Source organism: Candoia aspera, chromosome 4, assembly GCF_035149785.1.
Source record: "Candoia aspera isolate rCanAsp1 chromosome 4, rCanAsp1.hap2, whole genome shotgun sequence".
NCBI classification, from domain to species: domain Eukaryota; kingdom Metazoa; phylum Chordata; class Lepidosauria; order Squamata; family Boidae; genus Candoia; species Candoia aspera.
This window is the reverse complement of record NC_086156.1, coordinates 61,443,943-61,457,448: the sequence shown is the minus strand read 5'-3', so window position 1 is coordinate 61,457,448 and position 13,506 is coordinate 61,443,943. Positions and strand designations below refer to the sequence as shown.

Below are 13,506 nucleotides of genomic sequence, written 5' to 3'. Positions count from 1 at the left end.
TTCTTTGTCATATGTTGATTGGTCACAATATACTCCACTGTGTATATTATTTTTGAAACAAATAGTTTAACACAAATTCTCCTAGTTGCTCACTATAACCTAGAAGCAAAGAGTAAACGCAGTTTGTGCCTGCAGTTTGTTATATTCTTATGTTCCCCACTTACTCAGCAAAAACAAAAGAGGTCATACAACATGAACTGTCAGCAGCATCCCAGCTGCTTTCCAGCATTTTTTTTGGCAGACATTCGCTTTAGATTCTCTGAAAATGTGACAGCTACACAAGTATTGCCCAAAGAACATTAAATGCAGCATCTGCATATGAGGCCTAAGGTAACCTTTCACTTCTGTCATTTGATAAGCTGTAGAAGGTATCTTCACGACCTCCTTCTCCACGTGGAACCATCATATTCCAACTGAGTTGGTCATTTATTCCTAGACTGATGGGGGCCTGGTGCCCCCCACTTTATGGAACAGCCTACTCAAAAGCTCAGTCAGCACAGGCTTTGACATTATTCTGCAGCACAGTGAACACTGAGCTATTTTGCAGGACTACCCATTTTTATGGTGCTGACAACTGAAGTAGTTGATGCAGTTGGGAATATTATTTTCATTGAGATATTTCTGCTTTATGGATTGTTATATACTTTTTATTATTTGGTTTCTTGTGCATTTCGTGATGTTTTTTCTGCAGTCCACCGTAAATCATATGATTTGCCAGCATAGAAATGTAATGATCAGTAAACAAATAATTAAAATGCATTGACAAGATCAAAGGGGTTTTAATTCCATCTCACCATACACTGTGGTAGGTATATCAGAAACACGGTATCTATTACAGGAACTCAACACCATTTGTATCTTTTCTTGAAAGGACATTACATACCGCATAGCATTTGATAGCAACATTAGGAATTGTGTTTCCAGTGATCTAAAGTATGCTTCAGAAAAATTGTGTGCAATAGCTTTGTGGGGCATTTTGGCTTTAAACTGTTCCAGTGCAAAATGAACGTGTGCTTTTAAAAAGGGCATATCAGAAGAGTTGTATGTAACCTAGAGTCTAATCATTCATATCTCACCCATTCAGACATGCAATTAACATGCAATCTGAAGTGACCATAGCCCACAATTATCTCAACTTTAAGAGACAGTGGTATGAATCTATCTCTTTCTCTGTGCACATTATTAACGCATGTCCGTATTTTACTGTGCACTCAGCAAAGATGGAATAAGCATGAATTGTCCCATTCCCTTCATATGGAATAGCTGTATTAATTTGTCTCTCTGTGTTTGTGTGTGTATCGACATGCAGTCACTGAAATGGTTGATTAACAAAGATGCTGAAACAGGAATAGGAGAAACAATATTCCTGCTAAAATTTATCTCTCCCCATCTCAAAGAAACTGTTTTCTTGGAAGATAAAAGAATTGTATCTCATGTTTGGAGCTTTCCCAAATATTCCTGCTTCATTTTTCATTTCAAGAATCTGATATTGGAAAAACTAGGGTAGTATTAACTCTCAGTATTGGAGCCAGTGGGGGAAATGAGAGAAGGATGGTTGCTGATTGACAAAGCCAGGAAAGATCATACTATTGGACCTGCAAGCAGACAGAAGACATACTGTAGCTTCTTGTTGCTGTGATGGTAAGTACACCTATATAATTCTCCAAGGTGTAGCTATTTGAAAGTAAGCAAGGGAAAGAGGGTGTGGGCAGCAGGAGAGCAGCTATTCAAAGGCAAGTCAAAGAACAACAGAGAAGGGATCACTTGCTCCACCCTCAACTGAGCAATAGTCACCAGACAAGAAGGCCAATGGTAATTTCCCTCATTCAATCCCTCTGCCTTTGGGAATTCAGTCAGTTCCTCCCTGCCCTGAATTTCTCAGTGCTTTTTGCAGCTCTGCTTTCTGATGATCCTAAAAATGTTGGTCCTCCAAGACAGCAGTTGACTGCTCATAGAGTTGGGCCTTATAATGGCATCTTACTGTGAAGCTAATCTTGCCTTTCTGCTTTGTACTCTTACCCGGATAGAGGCCACCTGAAAGATTCATGGTTTGTAAATAGTTGTGGCAGCGCTCCTTATGTTCTTCCAAAGAGCTTCGCTGCTTATAACTCCGACCACAATATCCACATTTGTGAGGTTTGCCAACTGCAGGGGGAAATGGAATTTATTGTAGAAACCAAAAGAGAACTGGGATAACATAGTCCTATAATAACTGCATCAAGCATGTACAAACAGCCAGACTCAACAGCCACCCAGAAGCATGCAAAGGACAATTTTTACTGCAATTCTTGGGGCATGTAATTCAGTCATTCAAGTTGTAATGACAACAGGCCTATCAATTCAAAATATCTAGGGAAAAAGGGCCACTAATAAGATGGTTAGTAATTTTGCCAAATTAGAATTTGCTCAACTCTGGCTTGAAGGTTTGAGTTCAATACAAATAAATCTGATAATGAGCAAAACTTGCCTGATTTTTAAAATCATTTTAAAAAGTCCTTTTGCATCTCTTCTACAAGAAAAACTATAGTCATGAAGTTTTGACTTGGAAACTGTGTAAATACAAAGGCTCAAGCCCACATTCTATGCAGGTAATATTAAAGTGTTTATATCTAATGGTGAAGAAATTCTAGCTGCTTGTCAGATATTGCTTCTATCCTGGAATACAGATTTGTCTAGGCTGGTTTCTAGTTATCAAATAAACCCATGCTACCTCCAACTATGTATCTTTGGTTGGGATCATGTATGGCAGAAGAACTGTTGGCCGTATAGTAAGCCTGCAAATTTCTCCTGATCTTACAAACAGGCAAAAGGTCATGAGAAACATTTATGTGGGCGCCGGGCTGCCTATAGACTGATAGGAAATATGCTGTGTAAGTCTAACTGAAAGTCTAATTGAAATGCAAACTAACCAAACGGCTAGTAGGCCCTTGGTTTCAGTCAAGGTTAGAAAAAACCTGAAGCAAAAGAGCATTCACCTCAAATCATTTGTAGGCATAATTTGGTTTGGCCAAGCAGCAAGCAAAACTTTTCTAGTATTTTCTAACATGGACACCTACCGGAATGGGTCCTCAGATGGCCCGTAAGAGCATCTCTACGACGGCAAGCATAGTTACACAAGTGGCACTTGAAGGGCTTTTCACCGGAGTGTAACTTTATGTGGCGGAGAAGGTTGCCCTTTTGAGTAAAGGATGCCCCACACTGATTACACTGGAAGGGGCGTTCGCCTACAGGGAGAATGAGAGGGAAAAATATGTGAGAACAAAACTCTTACAAGGTAATAGGAGGAGGATTTCAGTGAGGAAGTTGTTTTCCAACTGGCGCTCTATGACTTCCACCAGCTGCAGGTTTGATATAACATGAGCCTTTCAGACTAAACCTGCCAGTTCCTTAATGCTTCACTGGCTGGGTCAATTTGATCTGAAAATCTAATTTTTTTTTCTAAATCAGAATGGCACATCACAATGCAAATTCAAACTCATTTAAATAAAGTGACTGCAACATTTTGTGTTGAAGAGCCACTCTTCCTGATCAGCAGTTTTGGAATAAACCAATATCCAATTTTGCATGTTGTGGCATTTGGTGGGGTTTTTTAATGTGGCTTTTTTCAAAGGGTCTTTAAAATATGCCACTGAAGCAGCAAAATAAAAAGGAAACTCATTAAAAATGCATTTCAGGATCACAAGTTCATTTCAGCGTTACATTCTTATATTTAAATGAAAGGCACTTCATTATAACAGTTATAATAACTTCTTTTCATTTACATTTTCCCTGTATTTTCCCTTTCAATTTCTTCTCCATTACCTGGCTGTCCCTAAGCAGCCAAATCAGGAAAGAGACAGAAAAGTGTGGGGGTAGGTGGGTGAGTGGAAGGCTGGGGTGGGGTGGGGTGGGGTGGGGTGGGCTAAAAAGAGAAGTTAAGATAGAGCAAATGAAACAGCATCTTCCACACAGAACTCCTAACTCTGTTTGCCGACATGTTGTTATCAGAGGTGTACTATGTGGTGGTTTTGTTTTGTTTTGAAAAAACAGTCCAGAGTAATTAATGTCTGCTTCATGTTCTAGGATTTATAGATGGGATTATTTTATTGTTAAAAATACCTTTTGAAAAGAATAGGCTGTTTTGGTTAGACCAGGTTTTACTATCATTGCTAATCAACTTTCAGCTTTTTAAATGATTAATCCCCTGCTTCTTATCAAACTAATAGTCTAATTACAGTTTGGTCATATTTACATATTAATAATAATTCAAGATAGATGCCTTGTTAAATACTAAAGGAAGCCAGAAAACACTGTCAAGCATTGTTGCTTATCTGTAATGATTCTCCTGTATTCCTTACTTCACTAACATGCCAGAACTAAAATAGCTTCAACAAAGGTAAACTTCAGTTTCCCTCTTGACCAGTTTAAGTTTGTCCTCGCTACGTTTTATCAGACAAACCTGATCAACTGTACATTAAACTATGCTTCCCTTCTTTTCTCCCACGTCCTGTGTGTAACATCATAGTATGTCAACAATTATGTAGCAGAGGAAGTTAGTGAGGTGCCACTGCCCCATAATGATCTAACCCACCTTCTCTTCTCCAGCAATCATTATGCCTGTCCAGTATTACAGTGCCCATGAAAGGCTGGGATATGCCCTTTTTATGTAAATGCTAGATCCTGTCTACAAAGGGTAGAGATCCAGTGAGGCAATCAATTTGCATCTGAATGTATCCAAAGAAGGGTCATTCCTTTAATCCTTCCTAATTATTTCAAAACATTATTTTTCTGAGAAATTATTAGCTATTTCTAGATATGTTCATCTTAATAAACAAGTACATTTCTAAATATGTTAGATATAACCAACAAATGCATATTTTTTTTCCAAAATGAAGAATTATTCCAAAGGGAAATTTGGATTTAAAATATTGAACTGGTAGATTAATCTTTTTGCTACCTCTTTATTGTCCTATTTATAATCTTATTATCCTATTGAACAGTATGTTAAAGTTTAGCAAGTCATAAATTCCTCTCCATTCCTGTAGCTAAGGTAATCTTTTCTTAAAGACCAGTGAGGTTCAATGGCCAAAATGCTTCTTTTAGAAAACACATGTTCACTAGTTTCTCGGCTATCAAGGCAATGTTGTAGCCTTCAGTGACAAACCGTACTTCAGAATTTAGTCCATAGCTCAAAATCTCTAAAAGGTAATTGATGGCATTTGGCTACAACTCTCAGTTCCACAATCTTTATGAATGAAAACAAGTGTCAATAATGTAGAATCATGCCTGACATTTGTTTCCATAATTCTCTGGAAAGGAACAAAGGAATGAAAAGCCAGGCATCACAATTTTTTTGCTCAGTTCTTATGCCTTTAGGGTACAGAAGCAGATTGGTTCAGTGATTAAAGATACTAGGCTAGAAATAAGGAGACAGAGTTCTAGCTCTGCCTTGGGCATGAAGTGAGCTGGGTGATTTTGGGCCAATCACTCACTTTCAGCCTTTGAAAAAACAATGGAAATCACTTCTGAAAAATGTTGCCAAAGAAAACTGCATAGACTTGTCCATGTGGTCATCAGGAGTCAAGACTGACTAAAGGCACTGGGGTTGGTAACGAGGTGACATCTTTTAACAAAGTAACATTTGGGGGAAATCTGCATTAGATGTAGGTCTATTTGGCAGGGATTACACATACTTTAGTCTCCATGAAAGGCAGCCCATTCTTTTAAAATTATTCTCCCTACTCTCTAATGAATCTGGAGAAATCTAAGGGAAAAAAAGCCCATTTAATTTGTGTACTGTACAGTTCAATATGGATGCAGATAAATGGGGAAATGTGTAAAGATTGCCCCTCTTACTGCAAAGAACATGGGATATACTATGAAAATGACATGCTTAGAAGGGATTTGGAATATTCCATGCTGATTGGGAAGGCGTGGTGAAGATGGACATTTTGTCAGAAATACCTGCCATGGTTCTGTTGCAGGATGGGAAAATCATCTGGATTCCTAGGAATGAATGAATTATGTGACTACTACATACTGCAAAAAGTAGGCAAGATTTCCTTATTACTTATATTCACTCCACGAAGAGCTTCACCTAATAAACTTGCACGTGTCTGTCAGAAACTAAAGGCAAAGAGGAAGAATGGGGGGTGGGGTTCTAAGAAAAATCAGCTTCCCTAATCAGGAAATTGGAAACAGCAGTAAAATTTGAGGAAAGAACGATTACCATCTGCATTGTCAGGCCTAGTTCCTATGGTTTGGGCAGATACCAACTTGAAGATAATTCTCTGTGCAACTGAAACAGTGTGTTTTAATGTGCCTGTATGTGAAAATTATTTTAAAGATAGCTTTGAAAAAAGTAAATGAGAAATATAAGTAGAATATTGAAAAAAGAATCTTCCTTTAACTAAGGATGCACATTGCGAAAGAATAAAAACACATGTTGCATAGGAAAAAACAGACAGAAGCAAAGTACTAAAAACTTGCAACAGCATCCAGAGAAAAATAGTTGGCAAATTAATCCTAAAATTGCAATTAAGCAATATCTACATAGAATTCAGTTTTTGTACTGTAGATATTTCACTTTTAGAAGACATAGCAAAAGACTTAGCTGTGGAGTAAATTTAAAATGTGCTATAAGCTTTTTAAGAATGAGGAATTTAGGAACAAAAATTATTGTTTCCTGATGTGGAAAAAACCTTTGCCTTCTGTTTTAAATACTACATTGCAGATCTATCTATATCTATATATCTATATCTATATCTATATCTATACCTATACCTATACCTCTGTATCTGTATCTGTATCTGTATCTGTGTGTGTGTGTGTGTCTCTGTCTGTCTGTCTGTCTGTCTGTCTGTCTGTCTGTCTGTCTGTCTGTCTATCTATCTATCTATCTATCTATCTATCTATCTATCTATATCTGGAAAGTCAGCTTCCAGGTTAGCTCAACTCTTGGTGACTTTTGTGGGCAAATTCATGCAGCTCTCTTGGCATGGTATGGAAATGATTTGCCACTGCCATTTTAAGAATATTTTTCCAACTTAGATGTCATCTATTGACCATTTGCTACTACAGTTAAAAATAATGGTGCAATTAAGGGAACAATGGTGAAAAATGTGGAATTTAAAATCAGTATATCTGGGAATATTAAATCAAATATGGTAGTAATCATTTTATAGTTATGATACTCCCTAGAACTGTTAGAATAAAGAAACATACAAATAATGTCTGATTCCCTCCAGCAGTATCTAGTTTAATCTTTCCAAAGTTATACAGCAGTTAGGCCTAAACAAACTTGGGTTAACAATTTTAATTTAAAGCAGGTTACTTGCCATTTACAAACACTCTAGAAAATGGCTCTTTCATGTGCTATGATTTCAATCAACTGCAGAAAAGTGTCAGTATTCTAACATGTCAGGCACTTATGGGGAGAACTTTGTTCTGAAATGAGCAAAAAATTCAGACAATCCCAGTTAAATATAGGACTTTTTTTTAAATGGAAGATACAAAGTGTTGTTTTGAATATCCACACCTGGCAGAAGTATTTGGGGATTGGAATTACACCTTTTAACTCCTATCAGTCATTCATTACATACTACTAGAGCTATGCCAATTTGGTCTAGTGGTTAAGGCACCAGGCTAGAAACTGGGAGACCGTGAGTTCCAGGCCCGCCTTAGGCATGAAGCCATCCGGGTGCCCTTGGGCCAGTCACTCTCTCCTAACCCTAGGAAAGAGGCAGTAGCAAACCACTTCCAAAAACCTTGCCAAAAGAACTGCAGGGATTAGTCCAGACAATTGTCAGGAGTCAACACTGACTTGAAGGCAACAAAAAACCCCTAGGGTTATGCAGTGCTATGGATTTGATCTTTAGAGGTGTTTTGGATCAAGTGGGACCATGAAAGTAGCACCTGTTTTACTATGTTTATGCTCCCACACAGTTTATGGAATATTCCGGAGATGCAGAAAATATGGCTCAAGGTTTCCAAACCTCATACTTTTGTCTGATATATACTGAAATGTTCCCAATATTGCATCCACTATTTCCACTTCCAATTTTCACAGTGCTACTGAAAAGGTAAGATTGGAGAGAAGTTTTATTATTGCTTTCTTATGACTAGGCCTATACAAAGCCTTCAAAACAGATGCTTCATAATATGAGGGAGTGCTTATCTGCTACACTGTGGCTACTCCCAGCTATCTCCCCATGCCCGAGCATGCACAGCTACTTACTGTAGCTTTGCCAGCACATTAAAGGATAGTATCAGGAATCAGCAACATCAAACCTCTTTGTCAGGACCCACTGCCTACAAGGTTAAAATTCCTCCTTTATTTATTTATTTCTCACATTTCTGCACCGCCCATCTCACAAGCAACTCTGGGTGGTTTACAATTCAATGTTAATTTACTGGCCTTTTCAAACACACAACAGTGACCATAGAGGACACACCAGCAGTCTCTACTTGTTCTTGCATTCCCTCTCAGTACAAATTAGGTCCCGAAGGAGAAAATAAGCAGGTAAGTAAATATTCCATAGACTAAATCCTAGAGCCAAAAATGAAAACCTAGAGACAACAATGATATTTATCTAATTTGGGGATCAGAAAACGATGTGGTATAGAAACATGACACTTGGGATAGAGGATTGTTGGTGGAATTGAGAATATTCAAATCACCCAGCAAAGTAGAGGTAAGGTGGAATGATGATCAAAAGTCAGAATTAACTGTTTCTGTCTGTAACTTGCAAATGATGCAAAGGTTTTTACGGCTGCAGTCTTAAAGACATGAAGCATGCAGGGAGAATCCAACAGTCAGGAACAGCTGGAAATTTTGGGTCTATACTTTCCTGAGGAGTAACAGCCAGGCCCAACAGTCCTATAAAGGGACTCACTTTAGAACATTCCCCAGATTTCTCTGCAACACACATGGCTCTGTGTGGCAGAAGTTCAATAGTTCCTCATAGACAAACTGATGTGGTATAATTCCTTGAGGGTTGAAAATCTGAAAAATACTCTCCTAGGTGCAAAGTGTTTTGGAGGCAGGGATGAAGAATCCAGAGTACCATTGTTAAAACCATTTAACTGATAATAGTATACAAAATCTCTCCCATAAGACTGCTGTCTCAGGTCATGTCCCCACTTGCAATTTGTAGTATCTTCCAGAATCACCCAACCATTGTTGTGCCAAAATAACAGATTTTTATAATTATTATTATTACTTCAAGGATAGCTGGGTGATGTTCTAAGATGCTGTAAGTCATTCAGGGGATATACCTTTGCTTTGCTTCAGGACAGGAATGGCTTTGTTGCAATCTAGTGAATATATTCTTATATTTAAGATCTATGCCTGGTCCCCTCCTCCTTTTAAATTCAGAGCTCCATTGCGGCCTGTATCAATATTCATGTTTGTATGTGTTTATCACCAAACCCTACTATTACAAACAACAATAGTAAGAATTTATTGTACCAGAAGCAAATCCTAATCATTGGTTCTTCATTACAGAAACTACAGCAGGTTTCACACAATCCTTACAATTCATGACCAAATTAGGGGAGGATGGCACTTTGCCTGCTGACAATGATACACTGATGCAAATGCCACAACACAAGCTAAGAACTGCATACATGGCATCTAAAAGGAAGGGATGCATGTGCTTAGTCATGTACATATGCAGGACTCTTCACATGGGCTGAAAGCCTGACTGGCTCAGGATTTTTCCTCATGTATAAGAGCCTGTAATAGTATGTGGGAAAGACCTTGGGAGATGGGGTGGGGGGGAGGAGATGATACCTAGGGAACAATCAGATAAGAAAGGAAATAAACTGCAACTACACAACAGGCAGAAAAAGAGACTCAGAAGGGACCCTTCCTAACTTCTCAGACTGTAAAAGAGAGGGTGGGAGATTTGTACCTTCAGGCTTGCAAGGTTCTGTTAATGTAGCCTTACAATAAAGCAGTATTAGCTCATCTGGTCGTGTTTCCTGTCTGGTCCGCCTGGGAAGGCTGACAGAACCTTGGTGCTGATTTCTGTATGCAGAATACCTCTCCATCCCAGGGGTGACAACAACCTGTAATAGTTCATGTGAACCCTCTTTACAGCAAGCTAACACAGACAGAAAAATTAGTCAGGTTGAATATGGCATTCAGGTATGTGTGTGAGAGGGAAGGTAACTTCCCAACACATGCTAAGAATTTATCTAAGAACGTTTATTCTAAAAAGCCAACATTGGTACAGTCAGGGTGCAAAGATTCACAGAAACTGAGCACCTTATACTGCACAGTGGACATATTTATTCAAAATAACCATTAGCCCAATAATTTAGATTATACCTACTTAACCATTTTTTTCTCACACTATTTTCCTACCTTTCCTCTTGAATAAAGTATATATTGTTTCACTTCCATTAAAAAGTCAGTTTAAGGATGATCTTGTATAATTGATTTTTCAGTTAAGAATATTCCTTTTAACAATCTGTATTTTCTTCAAGTTTCAGGTAGCAATTCTGACAATAGCTTAGTGGTCAAATTTGTCTTCCTCCATATAGTATGCTATTGTTGCTTACTTTAATTGTGAAATTATTTTCTAAGAATGTTTCTAGGATAATTACTGGGGTGGATTTCAGCATGAATACTGAATCATGTCTAGCTACTTCTGCCTAAAAATCTAATAAAAGAATTATGTTACTGTTATTGTTCCTTCAGACAGTCTGAAAAATACGAAGTTATTCCTCCAGAGTTTATTCTCCAAGTCTTCAACTTGCACAATGAACTTATTTAATAATTGCTTCTGCTTAACTAATTTATAACCTGATCTCTTTCACTGCTTTATTTAATCTTTCTGCATTTTGTTAATGCATTTATTTTCAGAGCGTCCCTCTTTATTTTACTTTTTCAAAATGAAGCTTGTAATAACAAAGAGTGACTTGCTACAATTTGTGACTGAGGATGTTATAACATCACATTATGTAATAAAAAGTGTGAGGTGAAAGGCAACAGCTATAACCTGAGCAGAGACTCAAAAGCTTTGCATCCTATCTGTGAACGCATTCAGCTGCTGACAATGATCAAACATGAGGGTACAGAAGATTTTATTGGGGGGGGGCTGCTGCAGATAAAGATGGGAGGAAGAACCTTTCTGTTTTGTTAGAACAAATGAGAAAGATACTTCTAGAGAGAAGGCTATATCAGCCATTTTCCCTTGAAGAATCACTAACAGGAGTGGCTAATGGATGCCTGGGGATGGACTAAACCTGTGAGGAGTCAGGGGAGGCAGCTCACTTCAAGTTTTCTTTCACTCACTGTATTTTTCTAAGTCTAATAATTAGAGGATTAGGTGAGAAAAGTTATTACAGTTCTGTAAGAACAAACAATTCCTCTAAAATAAGTTTATTCCTACTGTTAATTTATCTGGTTCTTGGATTGTAAAAGTCTGTTAGCTGGGACAAAGTCTGAAGGGAAGAAGGCTATTGAAATGGTGAGATGACACGCACTGCAGCTTCAATTACTCTAAAGCATCCTTAATCTAATAGTAGAAAAATATTTGTGTTAATATTTCAAGGAGCCGAGGATTATAAAACAGCTGGGTCAACAATTAGAGCATGGGTAGCAAGAATTGTGATAAATATGATCAAACTCGAGTGGAAAAGTTAACTTAGGGATGCATTTGTGTTGATGATGGCAATGAGGAAATCCTACTTTCTTCTGTGCTACAACTGCATTGGGACAGAGTTAGCCAGATGAACTTGTTTGAGCACCATAAAGCCAGATGTCTGTAACATCAGGAGATCTCTCTCCAAGGCTTGCTGTGGCCAATTTGACATTCCATGAAAGATAAGATAGGGCTCAGTTTACACAACCTAACAGTACGAGCAAACTCCTTGTCTGTTTAAGATCTACCACCCATTCCTTGGATCCACGTCTTTCCTGATATTCAGAATCTGTCTGGAAGATTGAAATTACCACCTGAACCTCAGAGGTGATTAACACTTCTGTTCAGAAAATTTTATTCCCACTATATTTAAGCCTTTGTTTTCAAAAAATCAATTTGGATCCTTCAATTCTGGGTAATTATTATTCTGTTTCTAATATACTGTTGTTGAATCAATGGAAAAGAAGGTAGTTTCTCAATTTTGTAACTGATATTATTTTAATCTAATTTCTGGCCTGATTGGGGACAAGACTGATTATTCTATGGATTGATTTACAAAAGAAATGCATGAGAAATTTAACCTAAAATTCTCCTTAGCCTCTTCATGGCTTTTGACACTATCAGCTATAGTATGATATTGATATTCTTGGTATGGTACAGTATGGTGTAGTATGGTATGGTACATTAAGTAATGGGGTTTCAGGATAGAGCTGGGTTTCAGGATAGAGCTGGGCAGCACAGTACTTGAGTGATTCTAATACTTTCTAGAGAATCTCACCCAACAAGTGATATTGAAGGGTTCCTATAACACCTTATTCAATGGCAACATTGGAGATATCTTGGGGCTTTATCTTGTACATGAAGTCAATGGGAGAAATCATCAAGGGGTCTGGATTAAAGTGGTGGATAATATTCAGCTCTACCTCTTATTCTTCTAATAAACCCTGAACCTGCATCTGGAGGTAGCTATGTCATCTTCATATTTCTTTTTCCAAGTGCACTCAGAAGGTAAAGAAATCCTAAACTGTTAAAATGATGATCGTTGCAAAAACATGCATGTACATACAAATAATTTCATGCATAAGAATGTGTATACAATTAAGACAAAATTGAAATTAATGGCATTGCTTCTTGGAATCAATAAACATTTTAACTGCCTGATTAATATGTTGTGAGCAGAATCTTGTAACACTTTCCTGACAAGTAAGTCTTATCAAACATAATGTAACTTATCTTGGAATAAGCACACATAGGATTAGAATGTATATCAACTAACTGTACCACCACTTCAAACCTTCTATTGTAAAATATGCTATGAATAACTTGTATAAAGTTCACTGCCAACCCAGAGTACAGTAATTTTGGAAATAACGTAAAAAGTAATTGTTTTATACAGAAGTACATGGAAACATTAAAAGCAAATTTTGCCCCAATAAAGAAAAATTGATTTCATTTAATTTTATGGTACTTATATGTTGAAAAGTGAAAGAAAAGCCAGAGAATGAAATAATTTTTTATACTCTGTTTAGATCACTTTGAATAGTTGCTAGTAGAATAAATAAAATCAAGTATCTTTTACTCACAGAGACCTGGAAGTTTATTTAAACTATCTGTTCTGTGTCATAATATATATGCAGTCAGAGAATATTTGGAATGATTTCAATGTGGATAGAAAGGCTTTCTCACAACCTTTTTTGGGGGGAGATGGGCGGTGATAGAAATTTGAAAAATAAATAAATAAATAAATAAATTATCTTCCCCACATGTACCTTATGATATTTAACTCTCCATTTTATGATGTGGTAGTGTGCATTTGTGCAGCTCCAAATCAAGAAACCAAACTTCATGTGAAAGCTGTTCAGCTTTTCCTTATAGC

General features: G+C 37.4%; 1 protein-coding gene across 6 annotated transcripts in view; it reads right to left on the bottom strand.

The window, feature by feature from the left end:
• IKZF1 (IKAROS family zinc finger 1) overlaps positions 1–13,506 on the bottom strand; it is an 83,096-nt gene that overhangs the window by 8,295 nt on the left and 61,295 nt on the right. For all 6 annotated transcript variants that reach the window (XM_063304237.1, XM_063304240.1, XM_063304236.1 and 3 more), the window contains 2 exons: positions 3,057–3,224; positions 2,020–2,145 (listed from right to left, as the gene is read on the bottom strand). In XM_063304237.1, coding sequence (XP_063160307.1) covers positions 2,020–2,145; positions 3,057–3,224 — 294 coding nt within the window. The remainder of the gene's footprint in view (positions 1–2,019; positions 2,146–3,056; positions 3,225–13,506) is intronic.